The sequence below is a fragment of the Coffea arabica genome, chromosome 9c (genome assembly GCF_036785885.1).
Source record: "Coffea arabica cultivar ET-39 chromosome 9c, Coffea Arabica ET-39 HiFi, whole genome shotgun sequence".
Taxonomy (NCBI): domain Eukaryota; kingdom Viridiplantae; phylum Streptophyta; class Magnoliopsida; order Gentianales; family Rubiaceae; genus Coffea; species Coffea arabica.
This window is the reverse complement of record NC_092326.1, coordinates 40,826,708-40,845,400: the sequence shown is the minus strand read 5'-3', so window position 1 is coordinate 40,845,400 and position 18,693 is coordinate 40,826,708. Positions and strand designations below refer to the sequence as shown.

At 44.4% G+C, this 18,693-nt stretch overlaps 2 protein-coding genes across 2 annotated transcripts; both read left to right on the top strand.

The window, feature by feature from the left end:
* Nucleotides 1-161: 161 nt before the first annotated feature.
* On the top strand, nt 162-1,981 carry LOC113708876 (G-type lectin S-receptor-like serine/threonine-protein kinase At1g11300). Its single transcript, XM_072064685.1, has 2 exons — nt 162-1,452; nt 1,620-1,981. Exons 1-2 carry the CDS (start codon nt 162-164, stop codon nt 1,979-1,981), a joined length of 1,653 nt encoding a protein of 550 aa, XP_071920786.1.
* Nucleotides 1,982-12,797: 10,816 nt separating this feature from the next.
* On the top strand, nt 12,798-15,244 carry LOC140014245 (uncharacterized). Its single transcript, XM_072064684.1, has 3 exons — nt 12,798-13,094; nt 13,268-14,043; nt 14,188-15,244. Exons 1-3 carry the CDS (start codon nt 12,798-12,800, stop codon nt 15,242-15,244), a joined length of 2,130 nt encoding a protein of 709 aa, XP_071920785.1.
* The last annotated feature ends 3,449 nt before the right edge of the window (nt 15,245-18,693 follow it).

Here is an 18,693-nt window from a genome sequence, read left to right as displayed (position 1 = left end):
GCAAACCAAAAAATTTTGGCAGAGGAGCAATTAAGGTCGGCCACAATTTTGGACTCCCTATTTCTCCTACTTTGTTACTCCTTTCAGGGAGTGAATGAATTTGACATATCCAACATTAAGACAATTCCTCCAGGACTGCACCTTCCTCTGGCCTAACTCTGATGGCAGCACTGACAAGAAAAAGAAACAATGAATCTCCAGTCTCAATGAGGGAATCTTTTGTTCTTGTACTTGCTTGCTGTTTAACAGTTTGTACCGCCATAGACACTATTACTATTGCTAGGCCTGTCCAAGACCATGAAACTTTAGTATCCTCCGGGCAAACCTTCAAGTTGGGTTTTTTTAGTCCTGCAAACGCCAGTAATCGCTATGTTGGAATCATGTACGATAATATTCCTGGAACAACTGTTATATGGGTGGCTAACAGGGACAAACCTGTTAAGGATTCTACCGGAATTTTGACAATTGCAGGAGACGGTAACCTTGTAATCTTGAATGGGGAGAGGGAGATCATATGGTCTTCTAATGCTTCAAAGTCTGTGGCAAGCTCAAGTGCCAAACTTTTGGATACTGGGAACTTAGTCTTGACAGACAACTCAGATGGAAGTACGATGTGGGAGAGTTTCCAAATTCCTACTGATTCTTTGGTGCCAAAGATGAGATTAAGTGCGGGTGCAAAAGAGAAGCTCCAACTAACTTCCTGGAGAAGCCCTTCTGATCCTTCCATTGGAGATTTGTCTGCAGGCCTTAACCTTTTCCGGCCGCAACAGTTCTTTGTTTGGGAGATTAATGTACCTCACTGGCGCAGTGGTCCACGGAGTGGTAATACGTTCATCGGAATAGCTGGCATGAGTTCTGCTTATCAGAGTCGATTTGATCTGGTGGAGGACAATTCAGGATCTACTTATTTTACCTACAACTCTGTAAATAATCCGGATCTGTTCTACTACGCATTGAATTCCTCAGGGTGTTTACAGGCAAAGGTCTTAATTGGTAAAGGAGATTGGAGTGTAACGTGGTCAAGTCTAGAAAGCCAATGTGATATTTATGGCAAATATGGACCTTTTGGAAGCTGCAATCGTCTACAGTCACCAATTTGTACGTGTTTGCGAGGGTTTAAGCCAAGAGATGAAGAGGAATGGAACAGAGAAAATTGGAGTGGTGGATGCATAAGAAAGGAATTGTTGAAATGTGAGAGAAATCAATCTTCCAGTATAGATGCCAAAGAAAATGGATTTGTGAGACTCCCAAACATGAAAGTTCCAGATTTCCTTGTGCTGGTAGTATTCTCAGAAGAAGCGTGTGGTGGTTCTTGCTTGAAAAATTGCTCTTGCACAGCTTATGCATATTACAAAGGGATAGGATGTATGCATTGGCGTGGCAGCCTAATCGATGTGCAGCAGTTCTCCTATGAGGCAGACTTGTATATACGCGTACCTTATTCTGAACTTGGTAAGATATATCTTCTATACACTAGTTATAGTTACATGTTTCACTTATTAATTGCTTATACATGTCTAAGGATTTGTGCCCAGTTTTTTTTTTTTTTAAATAAATTTTCAATCAATCCAAAAGTCCAGAACTGATAATTCTCACATTTTTTTTGGATCTATTTGAAGTTATGATGAAATTTGCTTGTGTTTCTACCAAAAAGGTATCTATAGTAGGGCCAATTGACAGTCGCCACATGTCAGCTCGGCCATGGTGGCCTGCCAGCTCGGAACAGCCAGGTCTACTGGAGAGTACCAGCTCGGCCGACGCTGCCGCCTCTCCGTCATGTGGGCCTAGTGGGCCGCGGCCTCCGGACCGTTCGGGGTATTCACGCGAAACTCTAGGAAGACTCCAAACTCTAGAGGACTCCAACTCCTATATAGAAACTACTACCCGCAAGCCTATAAATGTAGCTTCATACGACGACACAAGGTACGCCATCTACAGTACTCTATATTGTTACTTTACTCTCAAGCTCTCGCTGACTTGATCGTCGGAGCTACTCCGGAAACATCAGCCTAGCCGTCGATTTTCTTGACAGGGCAGCTCGCTCGCTTTCCCCCTATCAGCTCGATCAGCCCCAATCCGCTCAGCTCGGGTCTCGTCTTTGACAATCGCATTAATTGGCACCGTCTGTGGGAAACACGTAATTCTTCTCTTGCAAACCATGCCAAGAACTAGGTCCCAGAGGAACGCTGACGGATCCAAGGGGAACGAGCAAAGCGGCCCTTAGAATCCCCCCCCGGGGTCCAATTCCAGGAGACGAAGGGACGGGGCTCTCACGAATCTCGCCTGAACAGCTAACTGGTGGAAAACCTATCTACCTTTGAGGCAATCATGGACTACTTCAAAGAGCAGACGAGAGGCCATCGTGACCAGAAGCTTAAGGCCCAAGGGGTGGAAGGAGTTGGGCTGTCCGAGTCCCGTACAGGGAGTCCTAACCCCCGGCCAAAGCGGGCGCGTAGGGAGCTCACACGTGAATAGATCGAGGTCGTGGAGCCTTCTCACAAGAACACCCGAACTGAGCACCTGGAGCCCTTCCGAAGGTTCTCAAAGGAAGAGCTCTCCCCACGGAAAGAGGAATACCAGGTACAGGATGAGCTGGACCTACTTTTGGACCCTGAGGCGGACAGGTACATTGCCTCTCCCTTCGTGCCCGATATTGAGAGCTATCCACTGCCCACGAAGTTGAAGATACTGAGTATGAAATCCTACGATGCGACCACGGATCCGGAGGACCACCTATTCGCATTTTTGACACAAATGCGCCTACAAATGGCCGCAGACGCGATCAGGTGCAAGACCTTCCCAATGTTCTTGGAGGGGAAGACACGTCAGTAGTTCCGGGGGCTGCCTCCCAGGTCAATTCGGTCTTTCAACCAGCTCGCGCGACTATTAGCAACTCAGTTCGTTTCGTCGCGAGTCTTCTCCAAAAGCACTGCTTACCTGATGACCATCCAGCAAAGGCCCAAGGAATACAATGTTAGCGCGACTTTTAATGTCACAGACTTGAGTCCATTCCTTGGTGAGGAGGATCCAGATTTGAGGACAAATCCTTCTCAAGTAGAGGAGAATGATGTGTGCACGGACCTTAGGCCAAGTAATGATCCAGTTCGAGTCCCATTGAGCCTAGTCACACGTGCACGGACCAAGTGCTTCAAGGAGTCTCTTCAAACTCTTGTGCGAAATGTTCAAGACCAACAAGGAGTCCATCGGGATATTGAAGGCTTGGAAGGTGATAATCAAGTTGTCTACACGATGATCCAAACCCACGAAGAGAGCCCGTGAAGAGTCGAGTGGACCCCCATGTGGGAATGGTTGACTAGGCTCTAGGCCTTAGTGTTAGGTTCAATTGTTTAGAGTTATATTAGATTATTTTATTTGAGTCATGGGCCGGCCCACCTTGTCCAAGGAGTGGCCGACCCTCCTTAGCTAGTTTCTTAGGGTTTCATTAGCCTCTTAGCCTATATAAAGGCTCACTTTGTACGGTTAACAGGTAGACAATTTTCATAATAAAATTCTGGTTCGATTCTCTTCAAATTATTGAGAGCAGTCGATCCTTTATTTGCTTTTGGCAAGCGTTCTTGAGCAATCTTGCGAATGTCCTTGATTGTTCTACTGAGCTATCCACTAGAATATCACCTCAATTGAAGTCGTCGTTCTACCACCTTCAATCAATTCATGTCGTCAGTTTTGGTTCTAGGTTTCGCATTCCAAGTGTTGGACAATCTCGCTAGATCCTTGGACAAATGTGCTACGTGTTTCGAAACTTGTTGATCGAGGACCGTATCAGAGGGTGTCTCCTTCGGGTCGCATGGGACTAAAGCCAACCAGGCCAAAGAAACAGTTGAGGCCAGGATGGCCAAAGAAGCTGCCGAGGTCACACATGTCAGACGAGCTGGAGAAACTGCCAATGCTATGCAGACCCAAGAAGCAGTCGGGGCCTTGCAGGTCGAAGAAGCTATCGAGGTCGCCCAAGCCAATGAGGTAGCAAAGGTCGAACAGGCCGGAGAGACTACCCAGGTCGCACAGGCTGAAGGAGCAGTCAAGACCGAACAGGCTAGAGAGACTGCCCAAGCCAAAAAGGCTAAAGAGGCTACAGGATGAACTGATCTGGCCTGGACGTTGTACGTAGACGGCGCATCAAGCAAAGAAGGATGTGAAGCGGGGCTCCTCCTAATCAGCCCTACTGGGGAAGAGCTGGCCTACCCCTTGAGATTCGATTTCAGAGCCTTCAATAACGAATCTGAATGTGAGGCTCTGATCGTGGGAATGGAGATGGCTCGGAAATTGGGGCCGAATCAATAAAAGTCTACAGCGATTCGCAGCTAATAGTAAACCAAGTATGAGAAAACTACGAGATCAAAGAAGTACCATTGAGGAAATATGGCATCAAGGCACACGAGCTGAGGGGTCAGTTCAAGCAGTTCATATTCGAGTAGATCCCACGGAGCCAAAATAAGAGAGCTGACACCTTGTCCAAACTGGCATTTACCTCGTTTGGCACACAAAATAGGGAGGTGCTGGTGGAGGTCATTAAAAGACGGGCCTATGAGCAGTTAGACACCGCAGTCATTCAGATAGTAATCTCATGGATGGACCCCATCGTCCGGTACCTAGCCAATGGAAAGCTCTCTGCGAGTAGGACAGAGGCCCGCAAAGTCCTTTTCAAATCACAAAAATACGTGCTCACAGAGGGAGTACTATATAAGAAGTCTTACTTGCAGCCATGGCTAAAGTGTGTAACGCCAGAGGAAGGAAGCTATGTCTTGCGTGAACTGCATGAAGGCATTTATGGTAATCACGTTGGCTCGAGAGTTCTGGCCAAGAAGGGAATGCTATCTGGATACTATTGGCCTACCATCTTCCGGGACTCGGTTGAACTGGTAGTCAGATGTAAGTCATGCCAATTGCACGCCTCGGTTCATCACGCCCCAATTCAGGAGATAGTACCCCTTCATAGCTCATGGCCGTTTTTCCAATAGGGAATCGACCTGTAGGGCCCATTTTTTCAAGCTCCAGGAAGTTATGAGCACTTGGTGATAGCAATTGATTACTTTATTAAATGGGTCGAGGCCAAACCACTCAGCACAATCAATAGCAGGTCGGTCTAAAAGTTTCTTTGGAAGAACATAGTATGCCAATTTGGCATACCGCGAGTCCTAGTCTCGGACAATGGCTGACAGTTTGCTGACAATTCCCTCCAGGAGTGGCGTTCTGAGCTCGAAATTCAGCAACATTTCACTTCTGTGGGGCACCCACAAGCTAATGGACAGGTCGAAAATGTCAACAGGACCATCTTACATGGCCTCAAGACGCGGATATGATCTGCGCGAACTGAATGGGTGGACGAGCTGCCCACTATACTGTGGGCCTACCGGACTACCCCTAGACGGCTATCCAGGAAACTCCTTTGTCCTAACATATGGGACCGAATCAGTAATTTCAACAGAAATTGGAGTGTCCTCAAGTAGGGTGCAGCATTTCGTGGCCCAGAATAACGAGGAAGAGATGCGATTCAACCTAGACTTGCTCAAGCAGCAAAGAGAAGAAGCTGCCATAAGAATAGCAAAGTACAAAGGGCAGGTCGCGCGGTACTACAACGCCATAGTAAGGCATCTCGCATTCAAATTAGGAGACCTGGTACTGCGGAGAAATGCAGTGGCCGAGCTATGGGCACAGGCAAGCTTGACACGAATTGGGAGGGTCTCTACGTGGTAAAAGAAGCTAACCGCGCTGGGTACTGCAGGCTAACTCACCCTAATGGGGATGAAATCCCACGCACCTGGCGCAATTCGAATTTAAAACTTTTTCGTTAGAGCTCGCGCATGACTCGAGCTGATTAGAAAGCGGGTCGCGTGACGTTTAAGAATGTATCTAGGTCTTACGACGAAATGTAAGATTTTTTGCTAAAAGTTTAATTAAAAAGATCATTTATTTCAATTCAAAAAGGTGTACAAAAAGGGGGGCCATACAAAAGCGAGTTGGCCAGTTCGGATCCTACCCTACTCTATGCCCTATCTATATCTGTACTAAACACTACCTAATTCTCCTCCTGTTGCTCTTGCTTGGGTTCAGTGAAGGTCATAGGTAGGGTGGGGTCTACAACCAGCGCGGCCAGGTCGTGCCCATGCGCGTAGCCTTCCACGAACCTGTCGATCTGGTGAACTGCTTGTGGGTTGTAATCAGGCCATCTGCCTAAGTCGAATCTAGGCAAATTCAGAGACTGCACGTCATGCATAGCTTGTGTATACCTCACCTGCAGAACTGGCTCGTTAAGAATGACCAGATCCTTCATGAAATCCTCAAACTTCTTGAAGTCCTTGACGCCCAGCTGGCGACCCTCCTCACGAGCAGCATCAATCTGACCAGGCAGCTCCGCAGACTTCTTCTGCTCGGCTTCTAGTTGTGTGCCCAGCTTGGCCGTCTTCTTCTTCTCCAGCTCGCAGGCGGCCTGGGATTCGGCGAGTTGCTTCTTCATGGACTCCAGCTCAGTTTCGACAGCCTCGAGCTGGGTTGACAACTTGTTTTTGGCCGCATCGGCTTGAAACAAGTTCTCGCCCATATTCTCATACCTCTGCGATAGTTCGGCGCCAGTAACGTTAAGCTACAAATTAAGCACAAGGTCAGGACAAGCCAAATGCAGAATACGACAAAGTACAGTTAGTTCAAAGGATTATTTGAGCCGCGTTGAGGTAGTAGCTCTCCAGCAGTTCGGAGTTGGACGCCAACTGGTTGAAGTGGTGTCGCGTGGGAGCACTGTGCCCCTAAGGATCTCCCGAGCTGTCTCTGAAAATTGGGCTCGATTATTCACCGACAACCCCCACTTCGGACAGAAGTGCAGGGGGTGCGAGTGTGCGCTCAGATCGGATGGTGATTTCAGAGGAATCACGTTCCTTCATCGCCACATGGCTGGTAGTGACTTTGACGAGGCCTGCTGCTCTGCGGTGTTTACTCCGTAATACCCGGGCTGAGCGGCGGATTGCCCTTCTTGGGCGTGAGGAGAAGTCACCTTAGTACGGGCCCTCTTGGCTGTCGTCTTCTTTCTTTGCTTCTTGGGCTCCTCTACAGGAGACGACCGAGCCGCTACCTGAAGGATAGGCACTAGTGGAGAAGGAGCAGCCACGCTAACAGGAACGGTGGAGGGCTCAGCAGCAGGCGTGCTCGAACTGCCAGTTCTCCCTATGTTCAACAGTTGGGAGAATCTCTTCACTACAGGACAAAGAGGAGAGGTCAGTTCGGACAACATAGTTGAACTCATAAAAAAGAAGGAGGAATGGGGGATGAGATCAAGAATTTACAAGCTGCCAGCTCCTCGGGGGTGAGAGGTCGAAGATCAAGAGTAGGGTCATTCACCCCTGCTCGAATCAGCCCCGCGGACCAGAGATGGACGTTGTTGAATTCCTTCACCTTCAACCGAGCTCCCGAACTAATCAGGCGGTTCAGCTCGGCTGCTGGCAGGGGCGAAGGAATGGGGTCAGACACCTGAGTCTCCTCCCTCCAGGTCAAGGGAGGAAAGCCTTTGTTCTTCACATAGAAGAACTAGGCCTTCCAGCCCTTAATAAAGGAAGAAGCGTTCGAGAACAGCTCACGGGTTGAGAACTCCCCCCCCGCTCCTACGAGCGAAGTAGAACCAACCATGGACCGGACCGCAGACCTTCATTTGAAAAAATGACTTGAACAGGTCTAAGGAATAGGGGATCTCGAGAACTCGGCACAAGATAAAGAAGCCGAGGATCGACCGAACAGCCTTAGGGACGAGTTGGATTATCCGAATTCCCAGAAGGTCAGAATTTGGTAAAAGAAGTGAGGAATCGGAAGGCGGAGACCAACTATGAGCTGATCTCTGTAGATGGCCATAATGCCTGGGGGAGGTCAGCTGGCGTACTAACCAAGTTGGGTGGCCCTGGCCTTGAACTAAGGAGGGATATCATACCTCTCTACCAGCTCGTCTACATTTGCCTGATCTAGGAGGGTGGTATTACCTTGACTTCCCCAAAGTCGATGCCATGCCCCCCAGAGGTTCCTACCCTGATATTATGGGAGCTGCTTCCAGGGGAATACCCTGAACAGCAGCTCCCTCAATAGGCTGGGTAGGCTGGTTGGACGGGTTCATGGCTCGGATTGGTGAACGAATGGGAGAAGGAAGATATTCAGAGTCAGACGAGCTGGAAGAAGAGGAGCTAGAAGAAGAAGAAGAAATTATTTCTATTGGGGCAGGTCAGACTACTCTACGCCTAGGTGCTGAACTAGTGATGCCTGAGTGTGTGGAAGAAGATGACATAAAAGGAAAAGAGAACTTACTAGCAGATAAGGAAGAAGAGCCGGTAGGTGCTTAGAAGGGGACGCTACTCTCGAACGAACTCACTAAGCGTGGTGCGCGCTGATGGAAATTTGGAAGTAGAAGAAATGAGAAAGGAAACTTGAAAGTGACGTCTGGTGGGGTCTATTTATAGACCACCCAAGCAGGAAGACAAAAAGCCCCGAATTAAAATTTCAAATTTATTACTAGAAAATCGTCGCCTTTGTTGACAACCGCCATCATAATGGGACATGACCCTTGAAGTGCCAGTTACATGAACAAACGTGTCAGTTACTCAGATAAAGACAGCAATCATGGGATCGTGGGCTCTGCTCCAAACTGACCCGTTGCCCCAAAATTTGATCCAGACTCATGCGACCTTTCGATGACTCTAGACTCAAAGGGGGGCGAGTGTAATGGGGCCAATTGACAGTCGCCACGTGTCAGCTAGGCCATGGTGGCCCGCCAGCTCGGATAAGCCAGGTTGGCTGGAGAGCACCAGCTCGCCCGACGCCGCTGCCTCTCTGCCATGTGGGCCTAGTGGGCCGTGACCTCTGGACCGTTTGGAGTATTACACGAAATTCTAGAAAGACTCCAAATCTTAGAGAACTCCGACTCCTATATGAAAACTACTACCCGCAAGCCTATAAATGTAGTTTCATACGACGACATAAGGTACGCCATCTACAATACTCTATACTGTTACTTTACTCTCAAGCTCTCGTTGACTTGATCGTCGGAGCTATTCCGGCGACATCAGTCCCGCCATCGCTTTTCTTGATAGGGCAGCTCACTCGCTCTCCCCCCATCAGCTCGATCAGCCCCAATCTGCTCAACTCACCCAGCTCAGCCCAAGTCGCATCTTTGGCAGTCGCATCAGTATCAAAATGACTAAAATGAAGGCTTATTACCTAATTCCTTGAATGAAAATTCTGAATTTATGCTTTCAACACTTGAAATACAGATAAAAAGAAGGATACGAAAGCAGTCACTGCAGTCACAGTGGTTGCAGTATCTTTATTTATTGCCGTCTCTCTATATTTTTGTTGGAAATGGTGGGCTAAGCACAAAGTTGACATTACTCACTTTAATATGCTCAAACTCTACTTAATTAATTTCTCATGTGTTGTCATTTATATTTATGCATTCACCTACCACCTACTCATAAACAAGTAAAGACCAAGATGATCAGGTGTCTTTGTTTGAAGCTGCGTATAAAGTGGAAAACATGGTTAGCAAAACTGTGGACCGAGCCAAGTTAGAAGAGCTACCTCTGTATACTTATGAAACACTAGTAATAGTTTACGTACTTTGCACGTGATTGTAATATTTTAAAATATATTATTCTTTAGATACTAAATTTTTTTTAATAAAATTTTGTAATCAATATCATAATATAGCATTTTTATGGTATTTATTTTTTAAGCTAGTTACTTTTAAAAACTTTATTAAATGAAAGGAGACAAAAAGCATTCCAATGTAGTTGACTCCCTTAGGATTGAATTTGGAATTATGAACCAAACACCTTTTAATTTATAGTTTGAACTCTAACATATCAAATATTGATAATATCATGTTTTACCAAAATTATTGTATATTCATGATTCTATTGCACATAAACCACAATCATTACAATTTTTTATAAATGAAGAATATAATTAAGTTAGAAAAATAAACATACATGTAATTTGAATTCTTTGTATTATGTTAATTTTATTTTTATCAATAATGGAGTATAAATGATCCACACGTAAAGTTTTTTTAGCTTATACATTCTGACAATTAAAATTTTATAGATAGAGATAGTTGGAGTTTTTCTATTTTTCTTTTCTTTTATGCATATTTTTAGCACAATCCAATGCGGAGCAAAAGCAACAAGTCTACTTTTTTCATATGAGTACAATATTTTTGGTTTTAATAATCGTTTTTCTGATAATCATGTAATTGGAATGAGAATTATCGCTAATTAACAATTTTAATATTAATTTTTTATATATTGCAATGTTTTATTTTTTAATTGCCAACTTTTAATCCATAACCACTATCATTATTATCAATTATTGGAATGCACTAAGTCTATTTAATTACAATTGTCACCATAAATGAAATTTACTTAATTTTAAAGTTTTGCGTTTCATAACCTCTTCCATTATTCACTAATATTGAAATGCAATAAATATATGTAATCATTAGAAAAAATAAGGGTATTTTGAGCATAACCAATAACAATTTGGATATCATTTTAAGTTTACTCTTATTATAATTTTTATTTTATCATTAGAGATGACTTCTAACTTGATGGATGGACTTAGTTTTCTCAAACCAATACAAATGAAGCATTACTATATTATTGCCAATAACAATGTTTGTCTTTCCCTAGATATCAATAATTGAATGTTATCTTTGGCATTATTTGAATTGTATTCTAGGTTTTTAATTCATTTGCTATTTACTTTATGTCATTTTATAAATAGTTATCAATTTTTTTTAGTTCTTCTTGTTTTGATCGGTTGCTATTGATGATAATAGTGGTTTGTATGGTGCTATGTTATATTTCTTTTTTTTCTAGTTTAATACTGCTATTTCAGTTTGATAGGTTGCATTTTAGTGGGTATTTTGGGCATTATTGCACAATTAATTGACTAAATATTTTCGTTAATTGGGTAGATTCTACTAATATTTTGTTTTGGTGCTAATTGCAGGAATGGTTGCTGAAAAGTGTTTAAATTCAACTTTTAGAAGATTCATCGGACGTGGGGCCCGTTTGAGAAGTTGAAGAAACCTAATTGTAATAGATTTTATTTTAATATATTTCTAGGGAGTCCGGCTGCAATTTTAAAACAAGTAACAATTTTACGGCTATTGTGGGGGATTGTATTTATCTCTCGCGCGGCTTAGGTCAGGAGGGAGTTTTTTTTCTTTGGCTTTTGAATGACACTGGGTGCCGCAGCTTGTAGGGGAAAAGAAAAAGAACAGAGAGGGGCGGCAGCTTTGTAGAGGAAAAAGCAGCAGAGACAGAGGGGCCACCATTCTTGACTTCTGTACTTTTTCCTTTTCCATCTTTTGTGAACTTTGAAAACTCAAGATTTGGTTGACCGAAATTGGAAGATCAAAAGAAGCAATTGAAACCTTTCTCTCGTATGTTTGCTTTGTGAGGGACCAATATGAGCCGTTATTGTTGACTTCGTATTGGTTCTGCATCTCTTGTTGACTTGGAAATTCCGTGGCTTGTGATTAGTCTTGACCGAGAAATCAAGCAATTGAAAGTTTTCCTCATATGCTTGCCTAACACCAAAAAGAAAGAAAGCATCGATGACCCTTCCCTACCTTGTACGCGCGGCCTGTTCACTAATGGGGAACTAAACCCCTAATTCTAGTCAAGGGGACTACTGACGATTTGGTTCAGCAATTACTGTGAGATCGAATTTATTTTAACTATTTCCTCCATTTATTAATATTTATATATTTCCGGTTTCTAATTGTTATAGCCTTATGTATGATTGGTTAGTGCGCAATAATTAATTGTTTATACAGGCTATTTTGCTATATATGGGTAATTGAATTCGTAATTGTTCGTTAGCTCTATCCCAGTAGCAACTGGCATAATTGGATTTGTGTCAGGGGAATATTTGATCTGGCTTGAATGAACCCTCGTAGCGTGTTTGTTGGTTAGGATTGGGCCTTTCTAATTACTAATGTAATTTAGAAATTAAATCCTACGGTCGTACCTAGGGTTGTTTTTGGATTAGAGAAATAGCTAACGGTCGTACCTTAGCTATCGATAAATTAAGGAAGGGTTGGTTGTTTAGCGCGTGCGAGACAACTATAACCAATCTATTAATAAATGTTGAAATTATTTCTGCATCAATGATCAGTGCATGAACCATTTCTGAAGTATACCCTTGGCTAGAGTTTTCTTTCAGTTATTCCTTTTAATTAATTATTTTCTGCATTTAATTTGTTCAGTTGGCATTTGATACCAAAACCCCCCATTAATCTTGATTTGAAAAGAAACAAATATCTCTCCAGTCTCTGAGGAGACGACCCTGCTTACCACTGTCTACTAGTTAGGGAATTCAGTTAAATAATTAATTCAGGTATATCGGATTAAGCAAACTCTTCGGGAACAGGGTGAATCAAGTAACCCATTGCACACCTAGAGTCTCTGCTCCAGTACTCGAATTGATTACTGACTGTTTCAGGTGGTAGTTAGGATTTATTTATTATGATTGCACAGGTTCGGCACCTGTCAATTTTTGGCGCCGTTGCCGGGGACTGGCATCAGAATTATTTGTTTCTTTTCGAATTCAGTTTTTTTTATTTAGTTCTTGTTATTTTATTTTCTTGGTATTTTTGCTAGTTTATGCCCCGTTCCTCTCGCACAGGTGAATTAATATACGATCCTGAGGTTGAGAAGGCAGCGCGTAGGCGAAGACAAGAAACCAAGAGACGAAAAGAAAGGTACTTATCTTTTGCAAACGAGTCAGTAGAAAACGAATTTAGCATGACCAACACCCAGGCATTAAGGGAGTTGGCTACCCCAGACCTGACTCATCAGCTCTTGTGCATCACGTTCCCAACTCTGGCTGAAAATACCTCTTTCGAGCTGAAATCGGGGTTGATTCAGCTCTTGCTTTCGTTCCATGGTCTCTCTGGCGAAGAACCCCACAAACATGTCAAGGAATTCGAAATAGTTTGCTCTAGCATGAAACCTCCTGGGGTCACTGAGGAGCAAATAAGATTGAGAGCCTTCCCCGTCTCTCTCAAGGATGCAGCGAATGATTGGTTATACTACCTGCCTGTAGGTAGTATCACCACGTGGGCACAATTGAAAAAGAAATTCCTGGAGAAATTTTTCCCGCGTCCCGGGCTGCAAGTTTGAAGAAGGAGATTTGCAGCATCAAGCAGTATTCCGGGGAGTCATTGTACTATTTTTGGGAAAGATTCAACAAGTTGTGCGCTAAATGCCCACAGCATCAGATTAGTGAACAACTGTTGATCCAGTACTTCTATGAGGGACTCCAGTCAACTGACAGGAGTATTATTGACGCTGCGAGTGGAGGAGCCCTGGCGAACAAGACACCGAGGGAAGCGTGGGACCTTATTGAAGCCATGGCAGAAAACTCTCAGCAGTTCGGCTTCCGTGAGAGCAATCCTACCCGTAGAGTCAATGAGGCAGAGACGTCATCCATCCAGCAGCAACTGTCAGAGTTGACGTCTGCTGTCAGGCAATTGGCCATGAGAGACACACCGCGAGCGAAGGTGTGTGGAATCTGTACTAGCATGGACCACTGCACGGATTCGTGCCCCATTCTGCAAGAGGACGGGGCGGAACAGGTAAATATGGCCGGAGGCGTGCCCGCGCCCCGCTGGCAGTATGACCCGTATTCCAACACATACAACCCCGGTTGGAGAGACCATCCCAATCTCAGTTATGGGAACAGGCAACAAGGTTCATTCCCGAATCGTCCACCAGGATTCCACCAACCTTGGCAACCAAAATCTCAACGCTCATCCTCCAATTCAGGAAGCTCCTTGGAGGACCTAGTCAAAAGCCTGGCCACAACTACTACTCAGCTTCATCAGGAGATCAAAGCGGACAAGAAAGACCAAGAAACTCGGATAAGCCAACTGGCAACCGCTATTAACCGTTTGGAGTCCCACGTTTATGAGAAACTGCCATCGCAGCCTGAGGTGAATCCCAAGAATGTAAGTGCCATGACGCTAAGGAGTGGCAAGGAGCTGGAAGGGCCTAAAGTGAAAAATTCAAAAAGCAAAAGCGAGGAGGAGATAGAAAAGGAAATTGAGGTGGAAGGACGTGTTCGTGAGGATCCTAAGGTAACTTCCACCTCTCCACTCACTATTAGCTCTAACTTACCCCCTTTTCCTTGCAGGTTGGAAAAGATAAAGAAGGTAGAGGAGGAAAAAGAGCTATTGGATGTGTTTCGGAAAGTGGAGATCAACATTCCCCTGTTGGATGCAATCAAGCAGATACCGAAGTATGCTAAATTTTTGAAGGACTTGTGCACCCACAAGAGGAAGTTAAGGGGAGATGAACGAGTGGCGGTGGGAGAAAACGTGTCAGCTATACTCCAGAGAAAACTCCCACCAAAATGTGGAGACCCAGATATGTTCACCATTCCCTACAAGATAGGAGGTACTCCAATTAGGAAAGCAATGTTGGATTTGGGGGCGTCAATTAATGTTATGTCTAAGACAATTTATGCTTCTCTAAATCTTGGTCCGTTAAAAGGCATATGCATTATAATCCAACTTGCAGACCGTACCAATGCTTACCCAGAAGGGTTAGTTGAAGATGTTTTGGTACAGGTTAATGAGTTAATTTTTCCTGCAGATTTCTATGTCCTAGACATGGGGGATGAAAGGGCACTAAATTCGTCTCCTATTCTGTTAGGTAGGCCATTTTTAAGCACTACTAGGACAAAAATAGATGTAAATGAAGGTACTTTGTCGATGGAGTTTGATGGGAAAATTGTAAATTTTAATATTTTTGAAACGATGAAGTACCCAGATGAGACTAACTCTGTTTATGCTTTAAGTGTTGTCGAGCCCATTGTACAGGAAATATTTGAATTGGATGGGGTTGATGCACTGACGGTGGCATTAGCCAAACATCTTGAGTTGAGAGCAACTCCTGATGTAGAATTGAGTGATGAGTTATACCGGGCTGTTGGAGCACTGCATTCGCTCCCACCAATTTCTCCTAGGTATGAGTTTACTTCTGTTTTTGTACCAGAAACTCAGGCAAAATTGTTGCCTTCTATTATGCAGGGGCCTGAGTTGGAGCTCAAGTCTCTCCCAAAGCATTTGAAGTATGTTTTTCTCGGGGACAATGAGACACTGCCAGTCATCATATCTGCACACCTGTCACCAGGGCAAGAAGACAGACTAATTCGTCTTCTTCGGGATCATAAGGAGGCAATTGGGTAGAATGTAGCAGATATCAAGGGAATTAGCCCCTCTTTATGCTTGCATCGGATCCGGCTTGAGAAGGATGCAAAACCAGTGAGGCATGCACAACGGAAATTGAACCCACTGATGATGGAAGTGGTGAAGAAGGAGATACTTAAACTCCTAGAAGTGGGGATCATTTTCGCCATCTCAGATAGTCCCTGGGTGAGCCCAATACAAGTAGTCCCAAAAAAGGCGGGAGTAACAGTTGAAGAGAACCAAGAGGGTGAGATGGTCCCGGTGAGGAAACCTATAGGATGGCACCAGTGCATTGACTATCGGCGTCTGAATGCTGTGACAAAAAAGGACCACTACCCTCTACTTTTTATTGATCAGATGATAGAAAGGTTAGCTGGCCGTGTCTATTACTGTTTTCTTGTTGGTTTCTCTGGTTATTTTCAGATCACAATAGCACCAGAGGATCAGGAGAAAACTACCTTCACCTGCCCCTTTGGTACATTTGCATATCGGAGGATGCCTTTCGGCCTTTGCAATGCCCCAACAAATTTTCAGATGTGTATGGTAAGTATATTTTCTGAATATGTAGAAAAGATTATTGAGGTGTTTATGGATGATTTTAGTGTATATGGAGATAGTTTTGATGAATGTCTGGATAATCTAGTTTTAATTTTGAAGAGGTGCATTGAGACAAATTTAGTGTTAAATTGGGAAAAGTGTCATTTCATGGTAGATCATGGCATTGTTTTAGGGCATGTAGTGTCGGCCAGAGGTATAGAGGTTGACAAGGTAAAAGTCGATATTATTTCTGCTTTACCTTACCCCGCAAGTGTGGGGGAGGTGCGCTCTTTTTTGGGTCATGCAGGGTTCTACAGGAGATTCATAAAAGACTTCTCAAAAATTGGAGCGCCCCTGTTCAAACTGTTGCAAAAAGATGTAGCATATGACTTCACCGAAGAGTGCAAGGTGGCATTTGACAGGCTGCGGAAGTCATTGACATCACCACCTGTTATCCAACCTTCAGACTGAAGCATCCCGTTTGAGATAATGTGTGATGAGAGTGACTATGCAGTGGGGGCGGTGCTGGGGCAACGGATTGGCAGAGCTGCTCATGCAATCTACTATGCATTCAAAGCGCTGAATGGAGCTCAACTCAACTACTCTACAACGGAGAAAGAATTGCTAGTTGTGGTTTTTGCACTAGAAAAATTTAGACCTTACTTGTTAGGTGCAAAAGTAATAATTTTTTCTGATCATGCAGCATTGAGATATTTGATGACAAAGAAAGATGCTAAACCAAGGCTCATCAGATGGATCCTGCTTCTTCAAGAGTTTAACTTGGAGATTAAGGATAAGAGTGGGGCAGAAAACTTTATCGCTGATCACTTGAGCCGCCTGCTTGCTCATAAGGAGGAGCCACCATTGAGGGAGGCATTTCCAGAGGAGCAACTACTTGCTATTAACTCGTCTGTACCCTGGTATGCCGATTTAGTAAACTTCTTGGTGACTAATCAATTGCCTGCAGGGTGGCCAAAGGCTAAGAGAGACAAGTTGAAGAGTGATGCCAAATATTACATTTGGGACGACCCGTACCTTTGGAGACAATGTTCGGATCAAGTGCTCAGGAGGTGTGTAAGTGCAGGTGAATTTCACTCCATTTTAAATTTCTGTCATTTGTTTGCATATTGAGGGTATTTTGGGCCCAAACGAACAGCTCGCAAGGTGTTGGAGAGTGATTTTTACTGGCCTACCCTATTCAAAGATGCTTATTTATTCTGTAAATCCTGTGATAGGTGTCAAAGGGTGGGGAATATTTTTCGTAGGGACCAAATGCTTCAAACCGCCATGTTGTTTGTTGAAATTTTTGATGTTTGGGGGATAGATTTTATGGGTCCTTTTCCCTCATCTTTTGGTTTCCTATACATTTTATTTGCTGTAGATTATGTCTCTAATTGGGTGGAAGCCAAAGCCACCCGTACTAATGATTCTAGAGTGGTTGCAGAGTTCTTAAAATCTAATATCTTTGTCCGTTTCGGAATGCCAAGAGCTGTAGTTAGTGATAGAGGGACACATTTCTGCAACAAGACTATCACTGCCTTGTTTCGAAGATACGGTGTACTCTATAAGGTATCCACACCGTATCACCCGCAGGCAAACGGTCAGGCCGAAGTGTCAAACAGGGAAATCAAGTCGATCTTGGAGAAGATGGTGCGTCCGGATAGGAAGAATTGGAGTTTAAAGCTAGAAAACGCACTATGGGCGTATAGGACCGCGTACAAGACCCCAATTGGGATGTCTCCTTATAGACTTGTCTTCGGTAAGGCTTGCCATCTTCCCGTGGAGTTCGAACACAAGGCGTTTTGGGCAGTGAAGCAGTGTAACATGGGTTTAGATGAAGCAGGGGTCCAAAGGAAATTGCAGCTACAAGAGTTAGAGGAAATAAGAAATGAAGCGTATGAGAATGCCACGATCTATAAGGAAAAGAGTAAAATCTTTCATGATCAGCAGGTTTCTAGGAAAACTTTTGTAGTGGGGCAAAAAGTCCTCTTGTACCACTCAAGGCTTAAATTTTTTCCTGGTAAGTTGCGTTCTCATTGGATTGGTCTATTTGTCGTTTCTAATGTGTTCCATTATGGTGCAGTGAAGATCCAAAGTTTAAAAATGGAGAAAAAGTTCGTGGTGAATGGCCATCGTCTCAAACCTTATTATGAGGGTTTCTATGTTGAAGAAGTAGAAGTTGAACACCTCCAAGATCCACTTTATCATGCTTGAGGGTTTTGGCCATGTCTAGCCAAAGACAGTAAAGAGAGGCGCTACTTGGGAGGCAACCCAAGACTATTTGTTTCAGTTTTCATGCATTTTTGAAGTTTTAGATAGGTGTGGTAGCAATTAATAGTTTGGTGTTTGGTGACAGGAAAGTGGCATTTAGGCGTGCCCACGCCAGGTGGTCACGTTTGAGGAAAAGGGTTGGAAGGCGATGTTCTGCGGACTCTATAGCAGTTAGACGTGCCCACGCCAGGTGGTCACGCCTGAGGGGAAGAAATTTTCGATCAGATTCTGCGGATTCCGTAGCAGTTAGACGTGCCCACGCCAGGTGGTCACGCCTGAGGGAAAGAAATTTTCGTTCAGGATCTGCGGACTCTATAGCAATTAGGCGTGCCCACGCCTAAGACTGGGTGCTTCAAAGAAAAAAAAAATTTTGAAAAGACACGAAACCCTATTTTCTTTCTTCTTCTTCTTTCTTTTCTTTTTTTTTTTCCTCTTCCTTCTTCCTTTTCTTTCTTTTTCTCCACCTTCTTCCTTCTTTTCTCCATGTCCACCGCCGCCCGCCGCGCCAAGCCCACCTAGCGCCGTGCCTCCTCCGCCAGCGAACAACCTCGCCGCACGCCGCCGCTCGCCTGACCAGCTGACCAACATCGCTCGCGCCCCGCACGACCGCCTCGAGCAGCCCGCCGACGTCAAGCGCCTGC

What these genes read in the sequence shown, in the direction of transcription:
- LOC140014245 (XM_072064684.1), top strand. Translation starts at nt 12,798, where the DNA reads ATGACCAACACCCAGGCATTAAGGGAGTTGGCTACCCCAGACCTGACT. An exon ending in ATTGGTTATACTACCTGCCT is followed by an intron (nt 13,095 to 13,267) that starts GTAGGTAGTATC and finishes AAATGCCCACAG; the next exon opens with CATCAGATTAGTGAACAACT. An exon ending in AGTGGCAAGGAGCTGGAAGG is followed by an intron (nt 14,044 to 14,187) that starts GCCTAAAGTGAA and finishes TTTTCCTTGCAG; the next exon opens with GTTGGAAAAGATAAAGAAGG.
- LOC113708876 (XM_072064685.1), top strand. Translation starts at nt 162, where the DNA reads ATGGCAGCACTGACAAGAAAAAGAAACAATGAATCTCCAGTCTCAATG. An exon ending in CGTACCTTATTCTGAACTTG is followed by an intron (nt 1,453 to 1,619) that starts GTAAGATATATC and finishes ATCTATTTGAAG; the next exon opens with TTATGATGAAATTTGCTTGT.